This window comes from Rhinolophus hipposideros (genome assembly GCF_964194185.1).
Source record: "Rhinolophus hipposideros genome assembly, chromosome: 7".
NCBI lineage: Eukaryota > Metazoa > Chordata > Mammalia > Chiroptera > Rhinolophidae > Rhinolophus > Rhinolophus hipposideros.
Window position 1 is genome coordinate 95432292 of NC_138053.1, and position 13464 is coordinate 95445755.

Here is a 13464-nt window from a genome sequence, read left to right on the forward strand (position 1 = left end):
ATGACCTGAACTTTTCGCCAATAATTCATGGCTCTTGCATCACGACAATGCACCAGCTCACAGCACTGTCTGTGAGGGAGTGTTCAGCCAGTAAACAAATAACTGTATTGGAACACCCTCCCTACTCACCTGATCTGGCCCTCAATGACTTCTTTCTTTACTCAAAAATAAAGGGAATATTGAAAGGAAGACATTTTGATGACATTCAGGACATCAAGTGTAATACGATGACAGCTCTGCTGGCCATTCCACAAAAAGAGTTCCAAAATTGCTTTGAAGGGTGGACTAGGTGCTGGCGTTGGTGCAGAGCTTCCCAAGGGGAGAACCTTTAAGGTGACCGTAGTGATATTCAGCAGTGAGGTGTGTAGCACTTTTTCTAAGATGAGTTCGCGAACTCAATTGTCCTACCTCATACATATGGGAATATTCCCATCTATATGTTTATAGGCATATGCATCTATGTCTCTATATTTATATGTATAAATATAGATGTAATAGTATGTCTATATATTTTTATATGCTTCTGTAATATGTATGCACGTATATACATATGAAAACATATGCCATGTGCATATATATAAATAAATAAATAAATATATATATGTATATATATGTGTGTATATATATACATATATATGTATATATATGTGTGTGTGTGTGTGTGTATATACATACATACATATATATATATATATATATATATATATATATATATATATATATATATATATATATATAAAATGAGAGTCATCCATCTACATTCTGATAATACCACTCAGGTAAAATGGCCCAGGTGTGCCTGGCCTGTGCCATATATGTGTGTGTGTGTGTACAAAATCTGATTGGAGCATATGGTTTTTCAAAATCCACCTGGTAATCATGACTCTGGTGGTGTTCGTTCCATCTAGAAGTCACATGCAATTATTCTCAGTTGCTCCTCAGGTGTTCTCTTTGGATGCTCACAAAGCTAATGCAGCCTTCAGAGGCAGATGCACTGCTTTCAGTGGGAGTGCTGTGATTAACATAAAGGCTGGCAGGATCCCCGCTCTCCTCCCTCCACGCTCCTCCCTAAAATGGATGGGTTTGGAGATAAGCTGGGTGTTGCTGAGGCCTCTTTGCCATGGTTTTTTCTACGGTGACAGTCTTCAAGCAGCACATAGTTGTCTGAAGAGAAAATGATGAAATGCTGTAAGACAAAACCAGATCATTCATTATGAAAATGTTCCTAAAACACGTGTTCTCTCTTCCGGGGCCAGACCTTACATCCTTGAGACCCAGTGAGCATTCACTGGCCTCCTCTAAAATCTCTCAGTGAGTCAGCAGCTATGTACCTGGGCGAGCAATTTACATAAGAATCACCCGGAAGTCAGGACAGGTTGACCAGCCTGCCGAGCGCAGGCACACCTGGATCGTTTTCATGTCTAAGTGGTCTTGTCAGATGTAGATAGATGACTTGCATCATCAACAACACAAGCCACGTGGTGGCAGGCTGCCAGCGGCCTTGGAAATGACCACTATGGCTTCTGGGAAAGCCCGAATTCATTAAATCCTCTTAAACCACTTTCAAGGTATAGAAATGATATAAAGGGAAAAAAAAATTCTTAGATGAGAAAAAGAAACTCAAAGACATTCAGATAAGCGCTTACTTCTAAGAGAAACCTATAACAGAATCTCCTAAAGGGATTTCTACTTTGTGCCTGTATTTTAAAACAGGTGATTCCAAGCACTCCTTGTGGCAAGTTCAGCTACCCCCCAGAAAGGTCATGTTTGTACCATAGTCTTACGAAGCAATTTACCAGGAGATTCTCTACAGTAGAATTTGGGTCTTAGGATCACCTCTAGGAGGGGACTGATTATTACAAAACTTTTCACGCAGATCCTTTCCTTTCATTCTTTTTTTGGGGGAGGGCAAGGGGAACAGGACTTTATTGGGGAACAGTGTGTACTTGCAGGATTTTTTTCCAAGTCAAGTTGTCCTTTCAATCTTTGTTGTGGAGGGTGCAGCTCAGCTCCAGGTCTAGTTGCCGTTGCTAGTTGCAGGGGGCACAGCCCACCATCCCTTGCGGGAGTCAAACTGGCAACCTTGTGGTTGAGAGCCCACTGGCCCATGTGGGAATCGAACCAGCAGCCTTTCGGAGTTAAGAACATGGAGCTCTAACCACCTGAGCCACCCGGCCGGCCCTCCTTTTATTCTTAATTTTGACTCTTTCATTCCTAAATTTATCTTCTGCTCAAAAGCTAAGTACCTCCACTTTCTTCCATTTCTGTGTTTTTCAGTTGTTTTGTTTGAACTTACCCCAATTTCTCTTCAGAAAAACAAAACAAAACAAAACACAAACAAAAAAACAAAAGTTATTATTTAAAACATTTCTTTGCTTAGGATTTACATCCATTCAGCTTCTAGAATCAGTTGAAGCCATTTGTAAATTAAACCTGAGAAGACTTCTAAGGGAGTCAGAATAGGAAGGGTCTGAGATGAGCAGAGCCAAACTGTGGGACAAATGAATTCAACTCTTGAGAATTCAGGAGAAACACAAAAATTCCACTTGCTCACAGGTTTCTCTTGCAGGACACAGTGAGTTGGCACATCTTGACCTAGCCTGGCTGCTGACATGCAGAACTTCCTCCACCCCTCCTCTACTCTGTTCCACCCGACCTTGCATACTGGACTCATCTAGAATATTACCCTCCTTGGGTCCCATTTGTCATAAGCAACTCTGGGTTCCATAGGGTTCGTGCTCCCCCATCCTTTTGAAAAGGACTACACGATCCTCCATGTCTGATTGTCCTAGCTCCTCACATTTACCCCTTCCCTTCCTACATACTCACCGAGGTGGGGGAAGCCCATCCGTGTCATAAGGGCACGTGACCCTTCTCAGGTAACAGAGGCACCTGGGGTATTCTCACGGGGGCCAGATGACCAGAACATGCTTTTCTAAATGTGATAATTGAAATAATATTGCTCCTTCCTTCATTTACTGTTTTCCAAGATTGAAAAATAAAAATGACCAGCTGGATTTGTCCCTCCTCCCTGGCACACTTCTGAATCCTGGTTGTCACATGCTGGTTGTCATCTTTCTAGTTTTCTCAGGTTTGTGATCCACCTTCAGGAATGTTTCAGCCCTACAGGTCTCTTTTCCCTTGGTTTTTCTTTTTGGGAGATTAAGATAAACAATCCCTCAGTGGTCTTCATCGGGTTTCCTTCCCATAATTGATTAGAGGCCCTTCCTTTTTTCCAGGTCTGTAGAATTCAGCCTTGGGATCACCTCTTATCAACCGGAATGATTTCCTTGGAATAACTTATCCTTGACCAAGTTCATGGTTAGGGACTCAGGGACTAGGTGAGGACTGGCTCTAACTCTATTGTCTTGTGTCAGCCTCTTGCTTAAAACAAAACAAACAGAAAGCTCTTTACATCTTGACTCATTCTTGAAAGACTTCTGGAAGCAGCAACAGAAAACATAATCTCCACCTCTGCCCACTGTGTGTAATTTTCCATCTCATTCTTTATCCTCGTGTCATTTTTGTGTCTGTTTTATCTGCTCACAGCAGCAAGCACTCTGGGCCCCGTGTTCTCCAAGGTGTGGGTTTGGACTCGCCCCCAGATGTGCTTAGGCTTTGTGTTTTCATCCTCACCTCGATCCTGTTTTTGCAAACTCTGTCCCTCTGCTCCCTGAGGTGGTGGCCTCGCTGCACCCCTCTTGTGATCCTCCTGTGATCCCCCTCTGTTCCCAGAGCCTGGGAAGGGATAACAATGTAGTACTACAAAGGCTTCGTTAGTAACAGTTCTTTCTCTCTAGAACTCTCCTGCCCGCTCCCCAGTTATAAAAAAGAAACAGAACAAAATAAAACACAGCTCCCCATCTGGAGCACCTTTCTCACCCAATTTACTATCTACCATTTACACTCATTTCTTAATTCATCTGATAGTTAATGTAGTTCTTTCATTCTGCATTTTGGTTTTCTCCTCAGTTTAAGTGTCTTCAGATTAGCAGCCAGTGAAAATTTGTCACTATTATCGCTAGTAATCGTATTAGGAGAATTATCTACCCTTGACATTTTACTTTACATTTAGAAAGCAAATTCTAATAGCTTAGCTCTTTCTATCTTCACACTCAGGCCATGCAGCAGACTGAGCTATGACAAATCAACATTTCATGGAGACTGGGCTTCCCTGTGGCTGGAAGAGCATTGCTGGGCCATTAAGTCCAAATCTCCCTGACTTTGGGCACTGTGTGGTTCAAACCAATGTGCTGTCATGTGCCTCTTCTGGGCCCAGGTGGTTGTTTAGTCCCCACATCCCGTTGGTTTTACCCTTTCACACCTCCTACCTGGCCCAGGCCTGGAATGACGGGGAACTGAATTGTGGGTGTGGTTTTCTTATGTGTCTCCTGAACAGCAGTCTCCTTGCTTCCACATTGAACCCCCAGTGGTGCTATAATAACAAACATCACATCAGGTCAGAACTTCGTTCAGTACAAGCAGAATGGATTCCTTACTGTTTAGGATTCAATGCAAACTCACTAGCTGGGCACACCTGGCCCATGACTGGCTCCCCAGCTGTCTGTGTGACCTCTTCTGTACACAATGAAAGCACCGTGCTTTGTCTAGCCTGGGTACCTTGGCACAGTCCATTCCCCTGGCCGGGAATGTCTGTTCCCTCCTTTGCTGAGTAAAATCTTTCAAGTGTCAGATGGAACATCCTCCCGGAAGCCTCACTAAGTTCTACTCTTCCTTTGAAATTTATTTTAGGTATCACTTTCTCTCGGAAGCCTTCCTACACCCTTTCTCTTCTCCTCCCCTCTGGAGTTGGTAATATGCTCCTCTGTGGACAGCTCGCTCCAAAGGAGTTGTTATGGCCCCATATTTTGACTTTTCTGCTAGACTAGACGGTGAACTCCAGCGCAGAGTATTTAATCACTAAATTATACACATGGGCTCAAAGCCCATGTGCTACTTACTATAACCTTGCCCCTGATTTTCTGTGAATGCTTTGCAACTACAAGAAATATTTAACTCTGGGTCATCCCTCTGCTTGGGCCTTCCTCCCATATGTTTCAGACATCCTTTCTTTGTTAGTTATATTTTTACTTGTCCATCAAAGAATCAGAAATGTTAATAGATTCTTGCTATGTATGTAATGCAGTTTCGGAACTTTATGTAAAACTTTTTACTGTTTGTAGTATATAAAGTTTCTTGTGTGACCTTCTCATTTGGAGAAACATTCACACTTGCAAGGCTTTTTTTTTTTTTTTCTTTTTGAGCTCTGGGAAGTTATCTAAGACACAGTTTCATGAGCATAGTTTCCTTTTATTTATTTTCCTAGTACATGTCAAAGGCAATTTAGGGTGTGCCCTGTTATCAGATACAATTCAAAATGAAGACACATTCATCAAAAGAATATGTATGCTTTGAGGTTTCAATTGAACTCATATTTATCTTCATAAACATCCTCTTAAACAAGAGAAAGTCAGGTTATTTAACAGTTTTGCTGTTACTTTTTGGTCAATGTCAAAGAGTCGTTTTGTGTTTGTTTTATAGTGGTCAATTAAATTAAATTTATTAGCCAGATAAAATGTATTCAGATTCACCATTCCCCTTGTGCTCAGACCTTGTTAACATCTTTCTTGTGTTTTGTTTTGTTTTGTTTTGTTTTTTCAGGAAGAATGTCAAAACTACATCCGAGTGCTTTTGGTGGGTGGTGACCGGTTATTTACCTGTGGGACCAACGCTTTCACACCTATCTGCACCAACCGCACGGTACGGCTTCATGTCGAGTCTTGATGACATTTTATACCAGGAAAATCCAAACATTCTATTAAAATACTAGTGTTAAATGTATTTATATTCTCCAGGGAGTTGCTTTTTAACTTATAGAAAAAACGTCTTTTGTAAGTTGAATAAATATTTGATGTATTGATTTTGTCCTCATCACAACTCTCAATCATATAAAGAACTGGAAATAACCATTGTTTATATAATTAAATTTCAATAGGTTTCTAAACTATTTCTACCAGCTTTTTCCCCACCGTGACCCTAAACATTAATTGTAAATATGTATTTTTTCTTATTCTGCTGTACTATAGAAATACCTTTAAGTATTAAAGTGGCCTAAAACCACAATCCAAATGAACAAAGATATCACACATTGGAAAGAAGGTTGTCGGAAAATTAAAGCAAACAAACAAGCACCTGGAACCCTAGACAAAGCAAAGTTATAGCCAAAAACTTTCTTTCTATGAAGCTGTCACATTGACAGGGATTTTCAGGCAGCACAACAGCAGGGTCATCAAAACACACATGTAGCCTTCCTAATTAGGGACATTTCCTTTGATCTTCCTCAGGGACCACAATGAGGATCTATCATCATGTTAGTTTTCTGGTTGCACAACTTCCCTCAAAAGCTGACTGTGTCATCTGCTTTTACCACTCATTATTTTCAAATTAATGTTCAGTTATTGGAAATAAAGGGAGGAGGAGAAGGATGCTAAGAAGTGATACTCACAGAGAGATTCCCAGGTACTACACCCTGTTCTAACAGCTGGACGTCAGCTCAGTCATTTAGTCGTCACATCTGCCCAATGCAGTGTTTATCCTTTGGGTCCCCATTTTATAAAAGAGTCTGGGGCACAAAGAGTTCAAGTAACTTGCCTGGGGCTGTAAGTGTGCTGGTAGAGCAGGCAGTGAATCTCAGTGCTCCCACCTGGCCCCTCTGCTCCGTGCCTCTTAGGTAAGAGTGAAGAAACGCATGGGACAAAGATTCCCCCACCACCTAGAGACCTTTCCTCCTTCAGTGATTGGTCGGGGATCCAGCATTTGAGAGGCTGGATTCCCACCAGACGATGGCAAGACATGGAGTTGTCTCTCTGAAAATTGAAAAATAAAGTTTTGGAAATTTTGGCTACATAATGCTATAAATATCCACTTGTCTGTGAACACAGTTCTGGGCTGGTCATAGTATGCTGATTCACTTATATTGATAAAATTGTACATAATTCGGTACTGTGGTTTATACTTTTATAAATATTGGGCTTGGTTTCTTGGTTAAAGTGGCGAGATCTGCTCTGTCCCGTGCATGGTAGGCAGGAGTCACATGCAACCATTTTACTTCCTATTTTGTAAGCATTCCGCGGCATGAGGTTCTGTAACTCTAAGGGATGGTGAGGGAGCTGGATCCGTGGATTCTCTAACCATGACCACAGCATGCACTTTCATCCAAGTCAGAGTGTGGGATTGTCTTGTCTCCTCACAAACCCCAAAGAGCTTGTTGCACATGCTTCGTTTGCGTCCAGGCGGCATTATCCATTAACACTGTTAAAGAGCTTTCCTGGGGATAACTGGTTTCTCTCTCTCACCCTCATCCACAGCTCAGTAACCTGACCGAGATCCATGATCAGATCAGCGGTATGGCTCGCTGTCCCTACAGTCCCCAGCACAATTCCACAGCTCTCCTCACAGCCGGTGGGGAGCTATACGCTGCGACGGCCATGGACTTCCCAGGACGCGATCCCGCCATTTACCGAAGTCTGGGCATCTTACCTCCACTCCGCACGGCCCAGTACAACTCCAAGTGGCTCAATGGTGAGTCCTCCAGTCTCTCCCCTTGTCCCTCCTGTTTTCTGTGGTGCTCACAAGCAAACCACCACAGGTTCCAAAGGACAGCCAATTTTTCTTTTTCTAGAGAAATCAAAATGTAATGGTTTTCGTACTTTGTGTGGAGGGGCATTATGTGGCTCCTGGGTAAAAGGAAGGGAAGTGATATTCCCAACACTGTAGACCGCGGTAATAGGGTTCCTGTTGGCGTTCATTGAACTTAAGCTGTTTTTTAATATTATTGTTTGAAATTTAGAAAATTTGATGTGGCAAAGATATCTGTAGACTCATGTGCTTTTTTTTCTTTATTATATATTTTTTTTTTTAAAAAAAGGAAATTACTAGCATTTTGTGAAATTTTCAGACACTGTAAAGAAAGTATGTGGCTATTGGTAGCTCCAAATAGCTTGACCAATTTAAAAAAAGGTACCACGTCCTGTAAGTGGCAGGTTGTGGTGGCGTCTTCAGAGCTGCTTCCATCGCTGCTCATGCTAGAGGGACCCATATCCTGTACTCTCTGCCTTCCACCATCTGTCCTGTCACATTGGTCCTCAGGCTGGCTCTGCTCCTGGGTGCAAATTCCCTGCTGCAGTTTCAGGTCCTGCGTCCAGATGTGACGATATCCAGTGGCAGAAGAGCCACATTTCTTGTCTTTCTTTTGTCTGTCTGTCTGTCCATTTGTTTGTTTGTTTAAGAAATCAGCAACCCCCAGGAGACTGCCCTTCAGTCTTGGGCTAGAACTTGCTCACCTGCTCACTAAACAGTGAGAAGGTGGTGCCAACCACCCGAATTGAGATTTGCTGTGTACTGTGTCCTGAGGTCTGGCAGCTGGAATTCAGCCCTCTGCACGTGTACATGTTCCTGTGCGAAGGTGGCCACATGCGCGTGCACGCGTGCGCACACACACACACAGACACAGTGTTATGGAGAGATTAGATGTGCCATATGTAGTCCACTCCCTTAAGCGTTTATTTGAGAGTTTGCACAAAATGAAATCATCAAGTTGCCATTAGAATATTTACTATCTGAGCTTTCAAGTTCTACAAAGATTTACTGGCCTTTTGCCAAGTACAAGCTAATTATATGGAGCAGAGCTTCCCCACCTCAGCACTATTGACATTTTGGACTAGATAATTATTTCGGGAGTCTGTGTGTGGTGGGGGGGGGCAGATTTGTCCTGGATCTCATGGATGGTCAGCAGCATCTCTGTCCTATGCCCACGAGATAGTTCACCTCCTCCCATATGGACAACAAACACGATTTCCAAAAGTTTCCTCTGATTGAGAAGCACTGGTTTACACCTATTGCTTATGCATATTTGTGTGTGTGTGTGTGTGTGTGTGTGTGTGTCACACAAGTGTTTGGTCGAATAACATAGTCAAACCAAACATCACAGTTTACCTTTTAAAGACTCCCTCATAGAGGAGAAAATGTCCTCATCAAGTTTCTCCAGGAAGTTGAAGGACTGTGCTTCCAAAGGGCAACATGAGCTGTTTTCCTAAACAGGAGCAGTAGTTAGATTCTCTCCATGAACATCATTTCTGGTGAACTGGATAGAGCTAGACGCATCGACTCTCTGAGCAGGGTCTCCCTTCATTCCTGAAGCTTTCACCTGTGTAGCTCAAGTTCTTCTTTCTATTTATTTGTTGATTTTTACTAGCCAAGCAAAGTTTCCAGTTAAAAATAAAAATCTCCCCCACCACAAAAGCATTGCAATTAGAGTTTGCCGAAAGCAAAGTAAAAAAGTAATTAGGAGCACAGTCTCTTTCTTTCCCTAAAAGTGATACCCTTAAGAATATCCTGAAAAAATAATTCAGGTCATTGCATGAGTTATAAACACCGGCTGTTTCTGTATACGTGACTCCGATACCCACGGACTGATGAGATGGCCAGATTCTGCTAACGCTCTGGGGGGAATCCTTTCCATTTGAGAGTCAGGGGACATAACAAGGGCAGTAGAAGAGCTCACTCTGTGCTTATCCCAGTCACAGTGGGCACGCCGTCGTTATTTGTTGAACACAGAGAGTTTTTGATTGCTGAAATGTGCTGCTGTTTATGTATGTCATCTAACAACTGCAGAAATGAAACAGAGTCCCAATAAACATGGTGGAGCTACCACTCAGCTCACAGTGTCATCATAACCCTATGGACTAATGGCCCTGCTTCTCTCTGACAGCAGCACTCCCCCACCCCCACCCACTTCCCGGGCCACACGGAGACCCTCACTCCTGGGGCACAGAGCCTGACTGAGGGTTCCCAGTCCTGGCATGCTCACTGTTTCTGTCCTCTCCTGGCTTCTATTGGCGCTCTTTCTTCTTCTGTGGAACACTGAGATACAATTTCTACTCCTAATTGGCCCTGGTTTCCTGCTCTGATTGATCCTTCATCCAGGACCGATTCTGGCCTCTGTCCCCCATTTAGCTCCGCTGTGTCCCCCACTGAGACCTGCTGCAGGGACATCTATTCTCACTGATCTAATTGCAGTCCACACGTTGTGCCCCATCTGCTCTTTGACCAGACGCTCTGTCTCAGTTCTTTCCACTGTGTTCTGAAATCATTTTTTCCATAGATTGCTGCTATATTCATTATCCCTTCTTTTTTGCCATAGCCTTAAATTTCTTCCTCTCTAATGATGATCACTCTCTTTTAATAAAAATGCTCATATTTCTTCTTTCTTAAATGAGACAAGAACAAATAAAGAAACCCAACAAGCTAAAAACAAACACCTTTAGCTTTGCAGTGTCCAGGGAGGCTCTTGTTTCCCTTTGTGATTTTAGAAACCCATTAAATGATGCCATGATGTTCTTCTGCATTTTTAACAGATTGAGAGGCAAGGCACGGTAGCCAACAAGTGGAGATTTGTTCGGAAAAGAGCTTAGTGGGGAATAGGAAGGAGGCTGTGTGCAGTGCGGTGGTGAGGGGGGTCCCTCTTGATCCCCACTGCTTCTCTCTGTGTTTAAGATGGCCTCAGTTCTCATCCGAAATGCTACATCAGGCCCTCTCCTATCTGTTGTCCACAAACTAGCCAGGGTGACCCTTCAGCACTGAAAAACAGATCATGTTAAGCCCAGGCTTAACACCCGTTAATGCCTTCTGTCTTCTGAGAAGAGAAACTACCCGCTCTCTTCCATGGCTTTGCTCTGGGATATCAGGGACCTCATCTCTTCCATTCCCAGCCAAGCTGTTCCCCATGACCCATGCCCTTTCCTGCTCTGAGGCTGCCATCTCCAGGCTGCCCTCTCCACCTGAGACATTCTCCCCCACCCACTTTATTTTTAAAGGTTAGACAACAATTTATTTATTTATTTATTTATTTATTTATTTATTTTTATTTATTTATTTTTTTTATTTTATAGACAACAATTTATTGACAGCCTCCCTGCCCCACCCTGAAAGTCCCCAGGTCACTTTTTCCGCTTATAGAACTTGGGTGCCAGCCCCAGAAAGATGGCCCTGGGCAGAGCTGTAGCATGATGTTCCATGAGACCCATAAGGTGGCTGTAAGTGTCCTGTCCATACAGCATGAACACAGACAGCCGAATCAGGTCCTCCTATGGCATTTTCATCCGGCCCCCTTCTCAGCTTCCTGCCCGCAATTCTCCTACAGGATCTTCTGCTGCTCCAGAGAGGCGTGTGGGAAACACTGGGCCATCAGCCAGCTGCCTTTTTGTCCCGGATATGAGTGCCCATCTTGCCCATCACACTGAGGTCCCCGAAGAGGTCAAGGTGGCCGTCCTCAATCTGAAAGAATTCTGACATTCGCATGCTCCTTTCCGACGGTGCCCTCCATATACATGGCAATAGCTACAGGGAGGTAGAAGGAACAGGAAGCTGTCATGCACGTGACAATCGACGTGGACCTCTTTTCAGCGAGTCTGCCAAGATGCACGTTTCCCTGAGGGGCTGTGAGGAGGTCTAGGCTTTCAAGTCCGTATCTCCTCTACAGAGAAGCCTTCCCTTATCATCCTGTCTGAGCAGCCTCCATCCCATCACCCTTTGGTTTCCTTCCTAGCAGGAATTCCTATTTGTCATCATTTTATGGATTATCTATTTGGTTATTGATTTCTGCTCTCCCTTTAGAAAACGAGTCCGCCAACAGACTGCACTTGTCTCATTCATTCCTGCGTATGCACAGAGCCTGCCACTGCTCAGCAATGTTTAATAAGTGTGTAAAAATGGTTACGTAAGGAGGAATGACTGCATGGTCTGCCTGCATATCCCAGGCAACTTCCTTATCTACAAGCAGATTGATTTTTCTACAATACTGATCTGATTGTATTCTTTTTCTTCAAGTCTTTAGACTGTGTACAAGGGAGTGACAACCACAGGAGCCAGTTAGTAAATGGAAATGAGAGAAAGAGGGCAGGTGTACACCGGGGGTGGTGGGAACTGTGGTCCGAAGCAGCACCCAGGCTTACTCGCAAGGGCAGGGCGGCCAGTACCTTTGTACCACCTCATTCCCTAGGCAGTGCCCAGCCACGGTGGCCAGGTCATCTGATTTTTCTAAAGAAGTCAGAAATCTGGATTTCCTTTTGAAATCTCTGCCTTTTATAATACTGGTAACTAGCTCTCCTTAAAGACTGTGGGAACCAGCAGAGTAGGCACAACATACCCTCTTGAATTCAATCCCGGCCCCCAGTTTTTCAGGTAAGCCTGAGTGCCTTCACCAGCCTTAGCAGTTGCTTCATTATTTGACCCCACCTTTTACTGCCAGCCTCTTCTCCCTCCCTCTGTGTCCTCTGCCTAGAATCCCCTCACTGCCCCCTACTCTGTTCTCCTGGCTCATTTTCTCATATCATCCAAGGATCCTATGCTCCACCAACAAGCCTTCCTTGACCTCTCCACATCCTTCATCTTCTAGGAGCCCAGGCACCCTGTTCGTCTTCCCTGTGCCCTCCCTCATTCACATTTACTTTTACTCCCTCATTCGCATTTCTTCTCCTCACTATGTCATACGCTGCACCCCTGTGCTTAGGGACTGTGCTCCATCTGGTTTCACATGTGGCATCAGCTCCTAGGTATAGGGTGGAGGCTTTGGCAGCAGAAAGATGTGAGGGTGAATCAACACTCAGCCTTTGGGGTGTTCATTTGTCTCCCAATTCTCAGTTTCCTTATCTGCAAAGTGGAGATAACTAGTCACCTGACCTGGCTGTTGTGTGAATGAATTGAGATAATGAAGAGATGATGAATATTAGTGTCTCGCACATAGCTACCATATTGCCCCGAAAATAAGCCCTCGTATGATTTTCCAGGAGGTCATCCCCTGAACATAAGCCCTAATGTACTTTTTGGAGCAAAATTACTATAAGACCTGGTCTTATTTTCAGGGAAACACGGTAGTATTCAATAAATGGTAGTGATTACTGTGAAGTCCCATAGTCTGATAGGAAGGATACGTGACGCGTGGTCGGCAGTGACTAAACGTCTGTCGACTGAGTGAATAGGTGAACGGTTGCACTCTGGTCCCTGAATGCCAGCCACCTAGCAGCCTACACTTTCTTCCTCTGTCCTGATGCTGAGACGCCTCCTCCGTGCTTTCCTGCTGTGCCACCTGCCGCCCCTCTGAGGCTGGCCTCTCCTGACCTTCCCGTCCTGCTGATACCACATCTAGGTCCTCCGGGGCACCTTCAGGACCTGCCCATCGCTGCCCGCCCATGGTCCCTCCACGTGTTCACGAGACTCAGGGCCACGGGAGGCTACCACTCCACTGACAGCTGCTCACATATCATGATAAATAGAACTCACATCTTTGTTCTGGGCATTGTCCAGTTTTTCCAACAGTGTTGTGTCCAGGAAAGAGAATTATCTCAGCAGGAGAGGTCAAGAGGAAACCACCTACTAACCTTGGGCAACAGAGTTTGGGGGCTTACA

General features: G+C 44.1%; 1 protein-coding gene across 3 annotated transcripts in view; it reads left to right on the top strand.

Annotated features, from left to right (window-relative positions):
• The window catches only part of SEMA5A (semaphorin 5A), a 427518-nt gene that overhangs the window by 281238 nt on the left and 132816 nt on the right, over positions 1-13464 (top strand). For all 3 annotated transcript variants that reach the window (XM_081053769.1, XM_081053771.1, XM_081053770.1), the window contains 2 exons: positions 5662-5760; positions 7368-7581. In XM_081053769.1, the coding sequence (XP_080909895.1) occupies positions 5662-5760; positions 7368-7581 (313 nt within the window). The remainder of the gene's footprint in view (positions 1-5661; positions 5761-7367; positions 7582-13464) is intronic.